General features: G+C 49.9%; 1 protein-coding gene across 1 annotated transcript; it reads right to left on the bottom strand.

Annotated features, from left to right (window-relative positions):
* Positions 1-1,195: 1,195 nt before the first annotated feature.
* TP53I11 (tumor protein p53 inducible protein 11) lies at positions 1,196-21,490 on the bottom strand. Its single transcript, XM_064424932.1, has 7 exons — positions 21,330-21,490; positions 4,717-5,086; positions 4,126-4,184; positions 3,500-3,548; positions 2,973-3,069; positions 2,325-2,426; positions 1,196-1,415 (listed from the first exon to the last, which is right to left on the bottom strand). The coding sequence occupies exons 2-7, from the start codon at positions 4,843-4,845 to the stop codon at positions 1,282-1,284; spliced, it is 570 nt and encodes a 189-aa protein (XP_064281002.1). The 5' UTR covers positions 4,846-5,086; positions 21,330-21,490; the 3' UTR covers positions 1,196-1,281.
* Between the last annotated feature and the right edge of the window lie 52 nt (positions 21,491-21,542).

Here is a 21,542-nt window from a genome sequence, read left to right as displayed (position 1 = left end):
GCCTCAAGCTGTGGACAGGGATAATCCACAAGGAAAGCACTAGGAAGCAGGGCAGGCAATGCTGTTAAGCCCAGGAGATGTTGGAGAAATTGGCTAGTGAGTACTAAAGCACATTCAGTCTGTCCTTGCCATCATACGCTCCGTTCCTTGCTGTTCTTCATCCCAGTTAAATATTAAATATCTTAATGCTACAAACTTTGGTCCTCTCTTCTCAAGGTCAGAAGAGATGTGATGCAGACATTAGCAGAGTGGAACACCATCTCCCACAGCCAGAGCCCACATCTAGAGGCTATTCACTGACCCAAGCACCTGTGCAGATGCTCTTACTGTTACAGTCCTCTGCTCTTACCAGTGCTAACCACAACAGCACTCCAGCTCCTGCTCCACTAAAGCATCAGATAAAGCTACTGCACACCATCACTGCTACTACCATCAGTAAAGCTTCAACTGTAGGAAGTGTTCTGGGGTGAAGGGGAGAGGACCCCAGCCTAGAAACTTAATGAAACACCCCAGACAAGGGGATTTCTTTGTGCTCAATGGGCTATTTCCAATAGCTTCCTTTACTTCTCACATCTTGTAATTCAAGTTGCTCCACTGTTCCCAGTGCTGTCCCTGCAGAGGGAACAACGAGGGTTCTCCCTCTTCTTTTGCTGCATCTCCTGCCAAGCCCTACACAGCATCTGGTGCAAAACTATGAACTACACAAAAATGCACCTCTGGCAGAGAGGAAAGAAGAGCTGTTTGCAAAGCACTGAACTTGACCCCATCCAGCTCCTGGCTACCTGCACAATCAGTACTTGCTAAAAGGGGAAAGGGCTGTAAACCAGGGGAGGTGCAAGGCTTACCAAGTAGAGTAGCCAGATCCTTTGTTGGTTGTCTTCCTGCCCTGTTTCCTCAGGGATTTGGTTTCAATATGCTGGCCTTATTTTGTGCTTTGTTCCAGTGGGTTCAGAGCCTGTGATCCCATCAGCCAGTTCCCCCTAGAAAACTGGCTTTTTTCCCTGAGCCTGCCAGGCCCACACACTTCCCTGAGCCTTCCTCCCCACTGTTCCTCACCTCCTGCAGAGGGGCTGGGGGTTCCCACCGATGTTACTCCCCCCATTTCACCTGGCAATGCCACCAGCACTGGGTTACACACTGATTCATGCCGGTAAAGAAAGAAACTACTTTAGAACCAAAAGGGACTAACAAAAAAAAAAATTTAAAAATTATAATTATAATGCAAAATTACCGACACAAACTCCCCCCTCCCACCTTTCCCATAACAAAAAAGCCCAGCAATTAGACTTTCTTGGGACGACGTCCAACTTGGTAATAATAATAAATGCTGATGAGGATGAAGAGGGCTCGGCTGACCAGGAGGAGCACGGCACCTGTGGCTATCCGGCTACTCTCAGCCAGGGAGACAGTGGTAACTGGAGGAGAAGGAGAGAGACAAGGCAGAGTTTGGTGATGCAAAACCAAAAGGAGACAAATAGCACAACGCTGTTTTCTGCTGCCCTCTAACGCAGAGCTTTGGCAGGAACTGCTGAGCCTTGTGAGCGCAGGAGCTTTCAGCACAGGCTCGTTCACAGGCACAGTGAACCCATGGCAGAGGCTCTTCACTAGCTTCTTTTCAAGCCTTGAAGCTTGCCATGGAGCCCAGAGCTCCCCCTCAGAGAAAACCTGTTTTCAAGGCAGCCCCACATTCAGGCAGCCTGAAACAGTCTCTCAAGCAGTTTCCATTCTACTCAGGTGTTAACCTGGGAGTCACATCCTCCTGAGTTTGCTTTGTGGCTTGAACAGTGCTGATAAACATTTCTTAACTTTAGGAGCATCTACAAAATATGCACAGTCCACACACATTGCTCCATTGAACACCTCTCTTTCTGGCTACCAACACATAGCTCATATCTAAACCAGCTACACACTGAGCTACCAAGACACACAGACAAGAACCCCCTTCATTGTTAAATATAGATAAGCTCCTTAGAAACAAGCTAAATGCTATGCTCTGTTTTGGCAACACTAAACATCCCCCTTTTCAGTGTAGGTTGCTAAAATCTTTTGTTCGACCCTGCATCTAGGCAGCCTGCTCCAGGAATGACCTGCGCTGGCTGTGAAGTCCAGGACATTCGCAGGGAGAAAAATTAATGAATTGTCAGAGGGTGATGTTCAAGGAGCAGCTCAGGGCAGAGGCTATTCCATGGGGAGAACACAGGCAAGCAGGTGGCAGGGAAGATGCTCCACTACAGCCCTGCCCACTTTCGATCCCCGCTTCCCACCATGCACAGTCTTCGCACCCTCACCCTTCTCCTCATCCCGGCCGGCCCGCGGGCACTCACCCAGGAACTGCACGGCGAAGTAGCAGGCCTCGGCCAGCAGGCTCCAGCGGATGATGGCCTTCTCGGCGGTGTACAGGGCGTTCCACATGATGAGCGCGATGCCTGCGGGGCACAGCGGGGCGCGCTGCCTGAGGGCCGGCACAGCGGCCGGGCCGCGCTTCCCGCCCGCCCCGCGCGGTGCCGCTGCAGGACGCGGGTCGGGCCCCTTTCCCTTCCCACACCGCATCTCCAGCTCCCCGCGCCTCCTTGTCCTCCGCCCCCCTCCTCCTGGGCCCTTCCCGGGATGCCGCCGCTTTCCTATCTCCCCTGCTGCTCCCAAGGAGCCCCAGCCGCTGCCCAGCGCCTCTCCCCGGACCCCCCGGCAGGTTCCCTTTCCTGGGGTACATGGGGGGATTCCCCAGGGATTCGGAGCGTGCACAGCCCTTCTTACCCTACCCGCAGCACGCCTGAATCCCTGCTAGGAAAAATAAATAGTAGCCAAGCTTTTCAAAAGACCCCTCAGCAATTTCTTTGCTAACAGCAGATGTTCTGCTCTCCAGCTGCAGGTGTCCGGCTGGGCATGGACTTTGTCCCCTGCTGCTGATTTGGCCACCTGTCCCCTTACTCTGTGGGGCAGCAGCGTCCCCAGTACAGTGGTATGGCACTCACTGAGGAGGGCTCCTCCATAGAGCCGGATGGGAGTCTTGCTGCTCACCGAATCCTCCTCAAAGACGGCATCGAAGAGCTGGTCAGGGAAAGCGAGGGCCTGGCAGAGGCGAGAGAGAGACTCAGCAACCTGTGCTGGCCACCAAAACATGTCCTCTTGGGCAGCAGCGCTCCAGCATCAGGCCTTTGTGGGATTGGAGCCACTGGCCAGGAAACTGGCAATTAAGGAGGTACAGAAATATCACCATGCCAGCTATGGGCTGCAAGGCTGGTTTTGTGACCAAGGCTGCCATTCCTTGGTTATGGGCCCTGCTGATGAAAACAGACTCGTGATGGGAACAAACTGCCACGGACACTGTTGGCAAAGCCCATCACTGAGACACAGCGAGGGCAAAGGCCTTGCAGGAGAAAGCGGTAGGAGCTGCTGGAGGCAGGGGAGGAAGAGAAATGCCAGGGACTGAAGGGCCATGCTGGGGCAGCCCTTTAGCAGTCAGGAGCTGGTTCTTGCCAGGACCACATCCCTCACTCACCATGACAGCGACCCCGGAAAACATGATGGCGGAAACAAGCTGCCAGACCCTGCATGAGAGGGAAGACAGAGGACCCAGCGTGAGCTTGGGGGTGACCCCATCACTCATACTTCACACAAAGCATTTCTGGCTGCCTGCTCATTCATCAGCCTTCATCATTCCCCCATGCACAAGCAAGACAGCCAGAAACCTCCCATGGAAGGACTCAGCTTTCCAAATTCCACGAGCTCCATCCTCAACATGCAGACTGGCCTTGCCTGGTGAGACAGAGCCAGACTCCCCGTCAACCCAAGCAAAGGAGGGAAGTGACCCTGCCAAGAGGATGGTGCAGAGCAGGGTCCCCAGAGGACACACCACCTTGTCACACAATAGAAGAGGAGCTCCTCCAGCCCCATGTAGCCCTTGTAGTTCTCTGCACATGCAATAAGACAAGAACTTAAGGGCCTCAGGCTCATTAATGGGGAAGAATGCAGAGCTGGTCTGGTTCCACAGCCTGTAAGAAGCCCCTGCAGGGAGCAGCGAGGCTGGCACAGGAGCAGAGTTGGTGTCAGAAACCAGAGCTGGCACAGGGATGCTGTGGCCAAGGGGCCTCAGATGACATAACTCCAAGGTGATCCAGTACTTACCTGAGTCCCAGTGGTTCCCGGACTGCAAACTTGATTTCATTTCCCAGTACTTGACTAATCTGAAATACAAATGAAAGGCACAAGCTAAGCAGATCCTTCCCCAGTCTTTGGCCAGCCCAAAAACCAAGTATCTAATCCCATGTCAGAGTTTATCTCAGAGGGCTGGAAGGAGGAGGACAAAGGATTCAGCTGCGACTCGTTGGTCCCAACACCTGCCTTGATTTCCATGGGGAGCTGCAGCCCCTACTGCTCCCTCACTGGGATCAGCCACCTGCAGCATGCAGCTGGGAAGGGTCAACACTAACTCCTGTTTCCTCTTACCTATGGAAGAGGGGAACTCACTCCTCACACACATCACCTGCGTGTCCCATCCTGATGGAGCACAGGCTCCTGCAGAGCTCTCAGGGTGTCGCAGTATCTGTCCTGCTGTCATGTGCACACTGCCCAGAGCTGTTCATGTTCATGTGAACATGCTCACAATGCCTGGCTATAACTACCCCAAACCACATGGATGGGCAAACCCTGGTTTGCCCAGCAGAAGCTCCCTTTTCCACCACTACTGCACATGAGCTTCCTCTCTGCTGGCCTCACCTTAGAGCGATGGACCTCGCCGTCGTCATCCTCCCCGCCAACGCCGAGGATCTTGCGTGTCTTCAGCCTGCTCACCAGGTCGGTCTGGCTGTGCTTCTTCATCAGCGGCGGGGGCTGCTTCGCCGCCATGCTGCTGGCCCTGCCCCACCGAGCCCTTGGCTGCGAGGTGGCACAAGGAGGGTGCAGGTAGCGGCTCCGCTGTCACATGGAATTTCGCGACGTTTGGGAAAAATAAAACAACCACCGCCGCAAGATCTTTCTCTTAGGCCGGCAGATGGCTCCTCATCGTCGTGGGGCAGGGAGCCCTGGCAACGAGGCCGGCCCCAGTTACAGGCGGCTCATCTCAGAATGATCCTGCCGTCTCCGGGATCTGCCACAGGAGGGGAAAGAAAAAACTCAGAGCAGAGTGGCTTTAGCATGGACATTAGTTAGAAATGCTTTTAACCTACAAACCATAATCTTGTCTATCCCAGCAGGAGGCAATGCCCAATAGTACCTCTTTGCTGTTTTTCAGATTAGGGGAATTAAGTATGTCTCAGACTAGGGGAATTAAAATCATTAAGTAATGCTTGGCCTTTTTTCTTTTCCCATGCAATACATCACATTCTTCAGCTGCCATTTCAGGTCAAACCCCAAACATGTATCAGTTATTTATCTGTGTGTTCCCCCACTCAGATGCTGCATCCCCCAGGGTGTGCCAGGACATATCAGCCCCTGAGCAACAAGAACCCAGAGGCATGATTTTCCCTGAAGACACTCACTTTGCTTTCTGGGAAATGATGGAAATTAGAAACTACAAATACTATCTGGAATAAGTAAATACAGGCAACGAGACTTGAAAAAGATAACTTCTGCCCTGGCATGCATATAAAGCTATAGTTATTGCATCCCATTAAATCACTCTGTCTCATCCCACAAATATAAAATCCTGGAAACTCTCAGTTCAGAAAGCCTTTTCTTCCAATTTGTCTTCATTTTATCTTGGCTCAGCTAAACACAAACACTTTTTTCCATTCGCCACTTGATCCTTCCAGAGACCGAGAGAAATTTCCCCCAGGCACCAAGCACAGCTAATCCAGCCCAAGCAAGTGTAGGGCTCATGGCCCAGCTGAGCCTTCCCAGAGCTGCCCCAGGAGGAGACAATTTATGCTGATGTCTAAATATTTCACAAGTCTTTGGAGAGTAATAAAATGAGGTACAATTATTTTGGCACTGTGCAAGCAAATGTTGTGCCAGTGCTTGTGAGGGATTTCCCTCTCAAAGGAAAACCCTTCCCTGTGGTGGTTCAGACCGGAACAGCCAGTCCTGTCCATAAGTGCCCAACCTCACTCTTTCTTTAAGGCAAAGTTAAGAGGTCTTGCTGGGATAGTGCAAAAGGTGAGCCTCATGATCAAGGGTTTAATAAGATACTTTCAGCAGACCAGGCAAAATGCTTTTCAGTGAGCCAGCTGAGCTACCCAGTGCTTTGGAGGTACTTCTTTTGGTTGTTGCAGGGCTTGTTTGGTCATGGGGTTTTGCTCTTATTCCACTGGATAACTAAGCCCAGGCTCCTGGAAAAGCAGCACGAAGCCAGATGCAGCAGTCAGGATCTAGAAATATTTCGGAATTGGAATAATGGAAAACACCACCACAGGAGGAAGGTAGAAGCTGTATACTCTGGCCTACATTTGAGCACAAGGCAGGAAGCTCAAATGGCAGCTGACAGTAGAAAAGTTTGAAAGATTTATCATGTCTGGGGTTTGCCAACCTAATCTGTCACAATAAATTGTGTGTATTCAAATCTAGATAATCTGCACACAAAATCCAGGCCAAAGCCAGAGTGATGTGTCTAAAAGAAAAGCTCAACCTCTTTAACTAGCTACAGATTTTGCAATTTTTTCTGCTCCTGGCTGACCCAGACTCACAAGGTTGGATGCTGAGTGGTTTCCCACCAGAAGTGCTGAAACCAGATGATGGTTTCATTCAAATACCACATGTTGCTGTGGTATTTCTAGCCGAGCATTTTCTGATCAAAGCCATCCATTCCAATTGTGAAGCAACAGTCCTGTGGGGAATGTCCCTCTTGCTCACTCTGAGGCCATCCCACATCTCTAAAGTTAGGGGAAAAGTCTGGCAAAGGGCCTGAGCAGGAGCATCCTACTGGCTCTCCTCAGGGATAAGAGACCTGAGGCTTGCTGGTCTTGACAGGACTTGGGGTGCTGAGTGTGCTGGCCATGTCATCCTGGTACTTCTGGATCTTTCCTGGTTTCTTGCTGGGGAAAGCCTGATGGCCACACCTCCTGCTCTGGCCTCATGGTCAGAAATGCCAGAGGAAGGGAAGATGGGAAGCGGGGTAAAAAAAAAAAGGAAAGGAATGAAGGATGAAAAAAAAAAAAAAGAAGGAAGAAAAAGGGGGGAAAAAAGGAAGAAAAAAAGAAGGAAGAAAAAAAAAAGAAAAAGGAAGAAAAAAAAGTAATAGAGAATTTCTCCTGAGAGCAAGAAGCACAGAAAGGTGGGACTCCATGACTCACCAATGAAGACTGCACTGAATAGCTTTGTGATTACAGAGGCGGTTTAGCAACTGGCTCAAGGCCAAAAGATCAAATTTGCCTTCATCATTTGTCTCGCCAGTTGCTTTCAGGGCAGGAGCTGGTGGAAATTTATCCACATCATCATTAACACTGCTCTCCCATTAAGAGTTTCCACTAATTTGTGGTAAGCCACCGGCCAAGAGCTGGGACAACACAGGCCAGACACAAATGCCAATAAAACAATCTGGTGCATAAAGCCACGCTCCTACAGCACAGCTAAGGCATGGCCCCGCAGCCAGTCCCACATCTCATTACCCCCCTTGTCCAGAGACAGAGCCAGCCTAACGGATGCTGAATATTAATGGCTAACAAGCTAATGAATGCAATTAGCGCTAATTCAGTGACATTCAGATAGAAGATGCTGAGGATTTGAAAACATTATACTTACATTAATGTATCCTGACACACTGACAATTTAGAGGATCATTTCTATTAGCCTGTGAGTTAGCACAGGGAAACCTCCACCTCCTCTTTCTCCTGTGAGTCTCTCCTCCTTAATCCTTTTTCCAAGCATCCCAGGGACTGTGCAGATCAACCACCATAAACAGGCAATTCCTACTCCCTGGCACAGCTCTCTGTGATGGGCAGTGCCTATGTGCAGCTGAAAGAGGGTTTTTTCTCCTAGATCCCTTTTCTTCGCAGGCTCCTTTCAGTGTCTGTTCCCTTGCTCAGCTGTTCAGCATACCGCATTCAATTTTGATAGCTACTGCCTAGTGGTGCAAAGAAACCCCACTGGTGCCACACCAACGACAGCTCAATCTCTCCCACCTCCACAGCTCTTCCTCCAACGTCTCTGCTTCCCTGCCAGCGTCTGGAGAGGCGAGCTCCGCAGCGTGGGAGAGAGGAGACTCAACTGCACACGCCGCGGCGCTGCAGCAGCCAGAGCTGCGCACCCACCGCGGAGCGCAGAACCAGACCCTGCTCCGGCAGCACTACAGCTCCTGCAAGCCAGAGCCTCACTGCTCGTGGGTGGAAGCTGCCTACCTGGGAGGACGCGGCTCCCCAGGGCCCTGGGAGCTGGGCAAAATACAGCTGTTTACCTACTGCTAGGCTGGATGGCACTGCCATCCACAGTGCAGCCTTCTACCTGACAAAGCAGTGGTGCTTGTTTAAAGTGGTGGCACTACAGAACCTCTCACTCCAAGGGTTTGATGGCACTTCCAGTCTGCTGGCAGAGGAAGAGAGTATGAAACTAGAGCAAAGCTGGGACAATAAAGTGTTTATATATTTAAGCTGGACACAGTTTGTTCAGCTCTATCACATTCAGGCCAGGGAGAGGATTCTTGTTCTCCTGTTTTAGATTTCCCAAGTCAGTATGTCCAAGATAACATCTTGAGCCCACTTTGATTTGCTATGCCTAAGAATTATCCAAGAAGGTACAGTGGAGGTCTGCGCTGGATGTGGATGTCAAGCTAACAAGGCACTTGCCATGCCTAAGCATCTTCTACAGAGCACAGGTTGAGAACCAATGCTAACTATGGAGCAGATGAAGGAGAGACCATGTCCTTTTCCAACAATGGAGTTCTCTGGGAGCAATCTGGCAGAACCCAGGGGAGTTCTCCAGCACTGTAGCAGCACAAGGAAGTGTACATATGAGAGGGGCATCCACCATGGCATCTGTGCTGTACCTGGCCCTCATAGATGGGCTGATGCCCACAGCACTTCTCTTGCAAGGGCCCGGCAGATGTAATGGATTTGTCCAGCTCTTCTGATGTTCCTCCAGGCTGTGTCAGTTCTGTCTCTTGGCTGCTGAGGACAGTCCCAGGTCCATAGCAGCTGCTCAGGACCTGGTACCTCATCAGCAACAGAGCTGTTGAGAAAGCCTGGGCTCAAACACACGTGCACAGTAAAGAGGAGAGGCAGTGGAAATAGAGGTGGATTAAGGACAGGATCCACAGACCTACCAAGCACCTTGGTCCTCGCAAACATTACAATGTTGCCTAATCTCATGGCACCCAAGACTCCTTTTTTCCCACCACACATGAAGGTTCGGTCTCCTCACTTTTATATGCTTAAAATGTGTTCATAAACAACCTCAGACACTTAGGAGGCTGAAATTCTGAGGCATGAGGTAAATTCCCTGTGTCCAACCCAAAAACACACCTAAGAGTCACAAAACATCTTTGTGCATCCCTTCTAAATAGCCTAGAAAGAGTTTTCCCTGGAAGCCCATGGTGCAGCAGACCCTGAGCCAGAACTCCCCATGTCCCATGTAACTACCAAAATATAGCTGTTTTTAACCTGTATTTCTGCAACTGCATATCCCAAACCCACAGTGATCAAACCAGCTCCCTGCCTAGATTTCTTTCAAGCGTGGAGATTCAGACTATTAGGACCTCTCTACCACCAGCCAGCTGGGAATTAAACTTGATCAAGCCAAAAATAACCTGATGCTCAGGCAGTAAAAACAATTAGCACTCAGCCACCACAGCAGCAGAATGAGGCGGCTGCTCCTGCTCTGTCTGGCACAGTCTGTACCCCTAAGCAACAGAGAGACTTCAGATTTCTCACCTGTAACAAGCCAGGTGCACAGGACTCTGTTCCCACATAAACACCAGCCCTTTCAGCACAGAAGGCTCTTTGCAATGCCAGCAGGAAGCATGTCTTGACAGAGGCTCATCCCCAGCCCTGTCACAGCCCCTTAAACAACTCTAAAAGGCAGAGGGAGCTGCTTCCTTAAGCAACTCTAAAAGGCACAGGGAGACTCTGTCATCCCTAGGGAATACCTACAAACCTAGGCAGCAGATTCCCTGCCCCTAAATGATGAAAATGCAAAGTAAGGTCCTTAAGTCAAAGGACACTTTTACTGGGTGCCTCCAGGTCATCTCCCAAATCATCTGCAATGCACCAAGGGCCTCAGGCACATCTAAAGCTCACTCTTCAGGCTGAGCACATCTCATGGCCAGACACCATTGGATGGGATGCTCAGAAAGCTGTTTGTGAGAGGTGCAGAGCTGCCCATGACCACGAAGCCTCCACTCGCAAGGCAGTGGCACCCAGTGCCTACAGCAGCTCTGACAACCTCAAACGTAATGGATCCATCACCCCTCAACAGGGGACAAGGAGTCCCCTGCAGCCTGCTGGGGAGGAAAGAGTTAACTTGTGTTGCTCAGTCACCACTTCATGCAAAAAAGGACATCCAAAGTCTGCTCAGCCTTTTCCATGCATCCTCTCCTCCATCTGCTTTAGGGTTGCTTTAGCCCAAGCAGGCTCAGCCCCTGCAGCCTCCTCCACAGTGTTCCTCTGCACTCCCTGGGTGCAGCAGCTCCTGCCCCCAAGCTCCCTGTGGCTGTACAAACATCCTGTTCCAAGAAGAGCCACTACTGGCTATATCCCCACAGCATCTGGGAGGTACGGTCCATCTCCGGAATTTTATTGCCCATTGGTTTCAAATTTCCTTTTGCAGAGACCACCGGAAAGTTTCTCCCTGTGTCACAGGATGTGTTATACAGCAATCAAAACCTGTAAAGTGCTCAGTTCCGCCAGAACAGATAAAAAAGCTCTGTTGCTCTACTAGTTTCTCAGATGGGAGTTATAATTAAACACAGCAACCTCACTCCTGCTGGCCTGCCAACCACCACCTGCAGCAACTCGCTGACCCCTCTGTGCAAGCCTGGGCAGCACCTCAAGAGAGAAATGCTTGTTTGCCTCTCACAGCAGCTGGCAGGGCAGTCTGTGACGTGCTGCATGTGCTCAGGCTCCCCACAGGAGCCCAGCTGGACACCTGGCCCCGCCGTGGTCCCTCTCTAAGGGCTCAGGGGACTGCTGCCACAGGGGACAAACAGACTTCACCCTTCAGCTACCACACACGTGTGCTCACACCCCACGTGCAAGCCTGGCCACGCCAACCCTGCCTTCTCAAGCAGCCCATCCCTGGCTGCTGAGGTGTGTTTTGGCTGCAAATACAAAGGACGCAAGGTACAAGCACAACAATGTACAACAGCTGCTTCAGCAGCTCTCATCTGTGTTACTTACATAAAAGTCCTGCATCATCCTCCTCTGTGCCACCGAGGCTCTCAGCCCAGCCAGCCACAGCAATCCACCACCTCAAAGCTGCCCTTGCTCTCCCCAAAAGCTCTGGCTGCCACCTCCCCACCCAGCCCCTCGCTCTCTCAACAGATGGCCACAACCAAGGAGTTAAGTTTCCCAGGAAGCTGAGAGGATGGAGAGAAAGACAGGGGAGCAGGGCATATTAGGATCGGGTACTGTTTTTCTTTAAAGGCATTAAAAGAAGAGAATTCCTCTTTGATTCCCAGCTGCCTTAGACAGGTGTTTGTGAGAGACAGCCCCAGAAGCTTAAGAGGCCATCTGTCCTGCAGACAACTTCTACAGGGAAACATTAGAAGGAAAAATAAAACCCATATGCACACACACACAGAAACACACACCAGAAAACCCAACCCACCCAAGTAAATCAACCCTTGCTACTGAAAAAAGAGCAGCTTAAAAAGCTAGGAAAGCCCTTCAACCAAACAGGGTAATACAAGTCAGTTTTACAGAAACTATGATGCATTTCATCTCCTCTGCCTCGCACCTGAGATATAACAGAGGCTCAAAGGAACTCTGTGGAAAGATCCTGGGAGGAGCAGGGAGGAGTCCATACACATGGTGCTTCACAGTAACATGGGGCTTCTTGGCACCTTTTTTCCTGACAACCTCAAACCTCCCCAAATTTTCTTTCTACTGTGCCCCCAAGCACCTGACAAGAGACTTCCATAAATGCTCTGGGAAGTCAATGCTCTTTATTCTCAGCACCTCTGTCCTTTTCCAGAACACAAAAGAAAATTGCTAAGAAACTACAATTTGGGACATTAAGTTCCCTGAGCCACAAACAGGCACAACATCCATCGGTATACTGTCACTGAAGTAGTTATTTCAAAGCCATTTTCGATGGATTCCCTCCCCAAAGACAATAATCTTCACCTCTAGCAACATTAGTTCTCTGTCTGCAATCTCAGAACTTACTCAGCACAATGTAACCACTGTGATTTATACACTCTCAACATGTCTACAACCATGAAATGGAAGATGAAATGAGTCTGTTCCACTCCAGAACCGCAAAAGCAGATTCCCAACCAGTTCATGGATCAATTTGCAACCCCAGCCTGAGAACAACTCCTGCAGGACACCCCAGCAGCATCAGATTATTTTATTCCATTTGTGTAGAAAACAAAGAGTTTCTCATCTCCATAGTCTGTCATGATATGACCAGATATGCAGTCTAGGCAAACACAATAGGGAGGAAAAAGGGCAGATGAATAAATTTGCATTAATCAGGAAGATTGCCTTTTGGTCTAGCCAGGATATTTCCTGAGTCCCAGGAACATAGGCACTCATAGGACTCACACCTCTCATTGTACAAGCAATAAAGTTTCCTTCCATGACACAGAAGTTCTGTAGATCAGGCCTAATATGAAATGGCCCAAGCAACTATCAGTGAACAGCTGAGTTGTTAACAACACTGTTACAGAGCATTCCCCATGTACATGGTTACAGCCACATCCTGGATAAAATAATAGAAGTTTATTATTTATATAAATACATTTAATTTATAAACAATATGTTATATATTAATAAATCAAATATAAATGTACATATATATACATATAAATATATGTATTTGTACAAGAACATATTTGTATAAATATATATTATATATACATATACACACACACATAAATAAGAGACATGGGCTGATTTGTATGGACTTACTTTGGGTCCCACTGCACAATCTCTTGACTAATTAGTAAAGAGAATTCGGACTACCAGACCAACCATGCTGGCATTCACCTATATTTTGGTCTCAAGGGTGAGAGAAGCAGCTTGTCCCAGACTCCTTCCTGGGAGATGCCATTTAGAGTCTCAACTTCTGCTTCTAGGTCAACCATTTACTGCCCTAAAGACTGCGACCATCTGTGACTGCTCAGCCCTGGACTACCACCTACACACCACTTGGACCCATCATTGCAGCTTGGGAACACCTTCTCACATCTCCCCTAAATAATTTGCCAATATTTCCTGCTCATTCGCACACAATTAGAACTCTGGGTTTATCGCTCCCTCATGGCTCCTTAGACATTAAATAAACCCAGACACGCAGACAGGCTCGGGGAGTTGCTTAGCAAAAACAGGATGGAGAAGGCCTCCCAACAAAACACATACTTCAACTACTTGGTAGCCTATCCCAACTTGGCAAAAATCTCCCTCTGACACCTTAGCAGTTTCTATAGCAACAGGTTACTGCTAAAAATGTCAGATGCAAAATTCCCCATGTTGGGCAAACAGGAGCTAGGAGGACAGATTTAGAAGAGGAAAACTTCTAAATAGCTGCTGCCAGAGCTAGCACAAGCTCTGCTAATTCACAAGTTGGTGGGGAAACAACTTGAAAGAAACTTCTAGCAACCCACTAGAGGGGGAACACATGGTGCACAGGGACATGTCTGTGGAGCACTCCTCCACAGCATACCTCAGAACAAGGAGGAGCCACAAGTATCCCCCTCTTCTGCAATGAGGCACTTGAAAGTGAAACCAGCTGTTTTTAGGAACAGAACTACAGCACAGCATGCAGAGTAGGAAGCCTGAAAGCCAAACTATTAGATTATAGGTTTGGCAGTACTGTTGCTCCTTCCGTAAAATCAAGCCTGGGTCATTAAACCTCTGAGAGCTTAGTTCTCCCAGATGCGTATGAAAAGTAAATCTACCACATATCACAGAGCTCATGTGCAGTAGGTGAGACATCTTACAAACAACAGCCCAGCCACTGTACCCCACGAGTGCCAGGTCATGACACCTCAGCCTGCTCTGTGGACTCCTGAGCAGCATTTGGTTCATTACACACAACATGTCAGAGGCAGAAATGCCCTTCCTGGCCTGACTAACAAGCAGCTTAGCATGAAATCTATTTTTTTCTCCCACTGCTGGTGGAAGAAAGTACTGTGGAAACCTTGGGGTGAACCTCACATGGATACTGCCTTTGCACACACCAGAAACTCTCAGCAGATTCTCGTGGTCAGATTAAACCCAGAAAATCAGAGAAAACCAAAGCAGCCACAGCTCAGCAGAGAGCGGCACAGGGGAGGAAGGCGGAAGGAAGCCCACCACACTAATAACAAGTGACTTTATTTGCCAGCGTGGTTCTCAAGTCAGAGGCTTGAAGAACCCACAGGCTTTCCCCAGGAACACAGCACCCCCACCCCTCTGGAACTCACCCACCCGACTTTGCTTTTATATGCTGCTGAGTCAGGGGAAAACTGCCTGCACCCATGTATGTGAATGTGCACGTGTTTGTTTATGCGTGAGCTGTCAAGCCCCCAATTATGCACAGATCAACAAGGCTCTTTGAATTTCCCGACTGTGAAGTGCGTGACATTTAATCTGAGCCTTCCTTTTGGATTTCATATCGTGCATTATCAACAATGGCTATTCAGCACACAAGTACTCTTTAGAAAGCTTTCATCAGAAAAAGGAACTCATATAAAGGACATTGAAAGAGACAATGTCTCTGATGCATGACAGGTTCCCCAGCTTCCACAAAAGACCAGTGTATGGGTACTGTGAAGAGTACATACAGAGCCAATCTGCCCCCAGCCCAGAGTAAAAGCACTTAATGGGTGGAGAGAATGAAGTTTGGAAGCACCAACTATAACCTGAATCTGTACATCTCCTCACCTCCCTCTTTTAGGCTCCCTCAGAAATAGGCAGGGTGAGCCAACCCCCAGAGACAAGATGCATCATCCCCTGCAATGGTTCACCTCTTTCCATATACCAAAGGAGGAGCCTGGATGATGAGCAAGACTAGGCTTTTGATTGCTTTTATATGGATGGACAAGATCAAGATCCTTGCAGAGAACTTTTCACTACCTGGTCATAGGCAAACCCTGTATGACTTCTGCCCATCTCACAGCATGGAGCCACACACTTTGGGATTATGAAAAAACTGGACAACAACATGCAAGGAAAGGGTACGGAGATGCTATGTACTATAGTCACATCAATGAAGGATCCACATCAGCCTGAGGAACTAATGAAAGATTTCTCTTTTCACAGCAGAAAGGAGGCACCAGTATGTGGCATTAACAGCCTGAGTGACAAGGAATATCTTGAGAACTGAGAGGTCCTGCAGGAGCTCTCTCTCCATCTTGCCTGGCACATGCAAGAGAAGTCTTAGGAAAAAAAAATGTTAAAGGTAGTACTGACTAGCTCTTCTCCCTACTTTTGTTTGATTCCTCTACCCTGCGACAAGGAGGCAACAGAGAGATTCAGGCAGCCAAATGACAGCAGCATCAGTGCTGACAAATCAGGGTCTCAAGTAACCATGGAAAACGCAGCATTGCCAGATGTCCCATCTCTACTATCAAGGGTTGTTTAAGGACCTTCCCTTCTTTTTCAGTTTTAAGTCTCAGACACTTGGGTACAACAAGTTCCAGTAATATCAGGATCATCCATCGGGATCATCCATCCTGTGTGTGTGTGTGTCTGTGTGTGTATACACACACAGTGCTTTGCTACTGTGCTTGTGTATATATACACATCTGTCTACAAATATACAGCACAGCCTCCTGCTTAGAAGAGCTCATGACATAGAAGTGTCAGGTTTTACTCAACACCTTCCCTTGTAATGTCATTTCCATGCAGCCAGGGCTCTGGGGGTTTCAGGCTGGCCTCTTCTCCCCCATGTCCTTTGACTAATGACAGGCACTCGCTTTGCATGGTGATGTGATGCAGGGAATAAATTGGCTGGAGGGGATAAGCTCAACTGCTTTATTATCCCTCCATCCATCAACCCTCAATGCATCCTGCTTGTCCAGCGATTTAAACAGTGGATGTTGTCACAGTTCATGGAAGGGATTGGAAGAATTCCTGATGGGTTTTTGCCAGCAGACAAGGCAAGAACACCCCAAGGAGAAAACAGCTGCACTGGGCAGAGCAGTAGGGCAGGAGGGTGGAAGGATGCACTATAGGTGAAGCACACCAGATCTCTGGTTAGCACTTACAGAGACTCCACCAGCAATGCTGATATTAAAGTCAACTAAATTTTACTCTCACTTTACCACGAAAACAAACTGGGAAAACACAGGCAGATGGTCTACATTCTTTGGTCTTGTTCAGTGCAACCTTTGACTCCTGGTAGATTTCTGCTTTCTGTGGAGTAATGTTGGGATGCTCTTTATTGCTATTGAGCAGCTTTTACAGAAACTTTTCTTCCTAGGCCACAAAGAAAATGTTGGGGAAAAGACAATACCACCCAGCTCCCCTGGATTTAGTACTGTGGTTTTTGAATTTCCCTCTCCCCTCTACAAGGAGGCAGCTCATGTTTTTTACCTACTTGGAATACGCCAACCATCTACCATGAATGGCATGCCAGGCAGCTAAAATTAAATGTCCAACAGAAAGACTAAGAGGGACTTAAAACCATGGACCTTTAAGATATCTTGTTTCTTCAGAAAATAGCCTGCTTCCTGGAGCTCTGGCTAAGACTGGCAATAATCCCTTCATTTCCACAACACTGTTCTTCCTGAGGACTCCACACAACATGGCAGAGCGTGCACCCAGGCTGTGCTCCAGCATTGCCCATACATCTCTCACAGCTTTGGAGCTACACAGTATGGGGCACTAGTGAGGCTGCTGCCTGGCTGGGTGCATGCCACGTGCAGCAAGGAAGGCTGAACTAAAGGCACCTTCTTGGCTGTCAGGAAGGACTTGGAAGCACAGCTGTCCTTGGGAAACTGCCTGCTCTTTGTCACATCTATCTCCATCTACAGCAGCCCTAGCTGGAAGCCCAGAAAGAAACTGCAGCACCCAACAAGGGCTGGGATTATTTTAAGGCTCAGCAGTGGAATTCCTGGAACAACATCTGTTGGCTGAAAAAGGTTCTCGAGGCTTTCTATGACCATAAGCATCCAACACCAGAGGTTTGTGTTTCACTCATAAGGTGGCACCACTACAAAAAGTGTTTCTGCTGCCATCACGGGTTACTGAATGAACGGGTACTCAGACAAAAACACCGTCTGAGTCACCCATGGAGTTTCCTGAAGACTTGTGGGTTTTCTCTGTAGGTCTTTTTTTTGGCTACTGACACAGACTCAAACTGTTTACTTTCTCAACCCAGGCAGGATACAGCTAAAAACAAGAGCATTGCAAGCCTTTGTGTGCTGCTCTGCCTGCACCTGCCCCTCTGGGCCACGCAGTCAAAGTGCTGCTGCCTAATTTTAGTGCAAAAAGGAGGGATTCCTCTCTGGTTTGCAGCAGCAGGCAGCTGCAAAGGGGACTGCACACTAATCTCTCTCTAAAATACAAAACCCCTTCAAACAAACAATTAGGTGGCTGGTGTTATCTGACACTCCCCTGTGCGCATCTCCCACTACACCAACTTATCCTATAATGCCACTCCTCAGGAGACCAGACTACTGAACCGCGGATTTACTCCTAACTGCTTTTCTCCCCATGCTCTCTGTTCCTTTGACTTAAATTATGTTAATCCAAATCCCTAACAAAAACATCTAGGAAACTCTGCATCAATGGAGCCAGCAACCAGTCCCTATGCTTAGGCTTCTGATTTTGGCCCCTTAGGTTCAGAGAGTGGGCACACGGTTTCTGACCACCAACATCAGCAGAAGCTGCTCAACCTTCAGCACTAGACCCAACCACAGCGGTTTTGGTAATTTCCCTTTGGTTTTGGTGATAGATCTCTCCTCTCTAAAATGACAGCAGCAGTTAGTGTAAATCTGAACTAGAGCTTTCTTACAGACACTGGTCCTTGATTTTGCCCTGTAAGATGAGCTGGTTAAGGGTCCAGCCAAAGTCTGGTATAAATGAGTCAGGTACAGCCTAGGCAAGGGCTTCCCCGTCAAAACCAATGCACAAATATGCTCAATAAGTTCTTACTTTGCATACAGAGGGATAGAAAGACATTTACAGATTTAGGTAGTTGGAGCATATACCCACTGCTCAGAATAAGATGAGAGACTTATGCACATGGTGAAACCCAGAAGGAAAGTTTGCTACTGGGGTTCCACCAGAGCCCCAGGAGGCAGAGCTCTGGGGCCAGAACTGTGTGATGGACCTTCCAGTAAAACCCTGGAAGGTCCATCACACATATCCAAGCCTCTTCTTCTCCATGTGTCATCTGGGGTCAGCCACACTAACAGCACCACAGATAGGCACTGAAACACACGGAGATGCACTAAGCCTTACAGACGACACAGCTTCGCATACAGAAGGCCAGAGAGTCATTTATCATTTGTAAAATATCAAGAGTATCTTTGGTTATAGCTGGATTTCTTTTTTAACACCTTTTAGCATCCTGAACAAGAACTTTTCGAACAAGGAGAGAACTCATGCTAGTCTGCGATCTCCAGGACAGCACCAAACCCATATTTTCCAAGGGAAGGCAGAAAGCAATGCAAACAGGGAACACCTGGTCACCTCTTAAGTGTTATTTTTCCTGCTCTGGAAAAAATCCAAATGTATTTTGTGGCCAGCATTGAGTCTTTTCCTCCCAAGACTTATTTTCACATTCCTACATCAAAAATACAAAACCCAGAAGATCTACGTTCTATAAATAATGTCCCAATAGTGCCAAGGTCACCAAGCCGTTCCCTCTGGCGCCAGGCCAGAAGTCAAACATAAACAATCTCAACATCTTTCTGGTTCACGTGTGCTTTTATCCAGTGCCAAGGGAAAGCTTGTAGCCAAAAACATAGCACTAAGAAGACAGACACGCCCACCTCAAGCACAGCTCCACCCAGGTCAACATGCAGCCTCCTGGGCAGCCCGGTGGGAAGGCAGCCAATCCTGCCTGCGTCAGAGGGAGATGTGTTCTAATGGCATTTAGCAGTGTTCAGTAGAAATTTGGGGGCTTACTGGGTGAGGACCAAGCACACACATCACACAGAACACTGCATGATCCAAATAGCTCAAAGTGATATTTGTAACCAGCCTATGGTACCATCCCTCCCAGCCCCTACTATTCAACATGCTGACCTTCAGAGAGCTGCAGGACAAGTGAGCACCAGCTGCAGATGTACTCCTGGCATTTTGCACGCTTCAGCACTCAATGCTCAATGAGAACAATAGGAAAACATTTCCCTTTGGATCACACCCCAGCTTCCAAGCAGTTCCAAATGGACTGAAAACCTCAGGGGAGGGCATGTCTGTGGTTTATTCTCCAAGAGATCAATGGCCACCCCAAGCCTCACCTTGCTGTGCATCTCTGGAGATGCTCCTGTGTTCATATCTCAGCAACAAAACCTCACTACAGGCCCACAAGCAGAAAGGACCAACTTCTCTTGAGACTGTAGAGCAGAACTCACCTTCTCAGCCCCTGGTTGGGACAACCACCTACCCAGGGAAGAGCTCCCTACACTCTGCCCTGCACTGCAGTCGAAGATCAACAATACACATATCCTAAAGCAACCAAGTCCCTCCTTTTCCCAGTTGCCATCAGTATCCAGCCCCTCACTGCTGAGGGCACCTGGACACCACAGGTTCATGGTGTCCCTCATACTCTGCTGGGCACGCATCAGGTGCGTATTTATGCAACCCAGGTGAGACAGGGCTAGGGCTAGTTGAGGTGTTTTCATGCTGAGTCTTAAGACCTTGTTTATTTTGGGGTTTTGCCAAAACCTTTCTTAAGAAACTTCCTCCCTGGGCAGACTCCCCTGCTTGAACTGTAACTACTATTTATTTGTTTAAAAATCACTTTCCTCATCCACAGGCCCTGAATGCCATTATTCAGCAGACTGCTCGACTGCAGACAGAGTTACTGAACAAGTTATTTATGCCAAGTCCAGAACAGCCAGTGCTCTTGCATACTCTGTAGTTTCTCATGGCTCGGCCGGGCTAGTGGTACCCTAATGTCAACAAGGCTTTGGTTGCTGCTGGCATTTGTAAGTCCCAGCCTTTGCAGACCGAGGAGATTAAATGGTACCAATTTAACCATCAGCAGCCCTGGTTCTCAAGCAGCTGCAAGAGGTTCTTTGTTGAGGTAAGAAAAAAGGCTCACTGAACTCCAACTCCAAGCAGCGCTGAGGCAGGGCAAGGAGCAGGTGCTGAATAAGGTGCTGCTTCTTGCTCAGCCTGGTTTACTCAGCGGAAGCTGAACGCAACAGAGAAACCGCACTAGACAAAGCAGCGCACCTGCCCAGATGGGACAGCCAGACCCTGTGAGAGGCATAGCAGAGCGCTCAGCACACAGGAATGTGCAAGCTCTGGCGGGGATGCAGAGCCCGCTGAGATCTGGCTTTCCTCACCTTTCCCTCTGTGATGGCAGCGGGTCTGTCCCGGCTCCGTCCCGCATCGCGGCTCCCGCCCCCTGCCCCTCTCCCTCCATTCCCCCCAAGCAGCTCGCCGTCCACCATGGCTAAGCCCTCCTTGCGGCCAGGGCTCCCCAGCACCTACGGGATTGCATCCCACGGGGAGCACAGCTGTGCCAGCTTCCCTCATCCCAACCCGACGCAACGCTCAGCCACCGAGGCTGACCCCCGAGCCTGTGCAGTGGCCAGGACTCAGCCTCCCCTTTCAGGTACCTCAAGTACTCATCTGGGGACCGTGGTCTTCTTGTGACGCTTCCCGAGTAGGCGGAAAAGAACGGAGCACTTGCAGGAAAGAAGTGACATCGGACCCCTGCCTCTGAGTCGAGTAACAGCCCGCCCGGAGAAAGCCCTGGCCACAAAGCCAAGGGACCGCCTGCGCATCACCTCGCAAGGCGGCACGGCTGCTGTCCCCCAAGGCTCGGAGCAACCTGCCACCCTCCCACCAGGATACAACGCTCCACCACCTCTTCCTCAACCCATCCCACCCGGACCGGGCACGGTCCCATCGCAGCCATGCGCAGCCAGCACAAGGGCTGATCCCTCTCCGTCCGTCCGTCGGTCCATCCATCCCTCCCCCGTCCGCGCTGACTGCGAGGGGACAGCGGGGGCCGGCTGCCAGCACCGGGCTCCCGCGGGGGCACGGCCGCGTTGGCGTCCGCGCTGCCGCTCCGCGGGACCCCGAGGGGCGGCGGGGAAAGTCCCGGAGCGGGGGGACGCGCACGGCACTCACCGCCCTAGCGCAGGTCCCGGCGGCGGGGGGCAGTCCCGAGGGCTCGGCTCGGCTGCCCCATGGGCAGGGCGCTCCGGGGCGGCCGCGGCGCCGCGCAGCCCGCAGGCGGCCAGACTGAGCGCGGCCCCCGCGCGGCGCCGCCTTTACCGCGCCCGCCCGCCCCGCCCGCGCCGGCCCACGGCGGGCGGGACCCGACACCGCCACCGCCAGCGC

This window comes from Passer domesticus, chromosome 6 (genome assembly GCF_036417665.1).
Source record: "Passer domesticus isolate bPasDom1 chromosome 6, bPasDom1.hap1, whole genome shotgun sequence".
Taxonomy (NCBI): Eukaryota; Metazoa; Chordata; class Aves; order Passeriformes; family Passeridae; genus Passer; species Passer domesticus.
The sequence above is the reverse complement of the archived record's forward strand: the minus strand, read 5'-3'. Positions and strand labels throughout refer to the sequence as shown.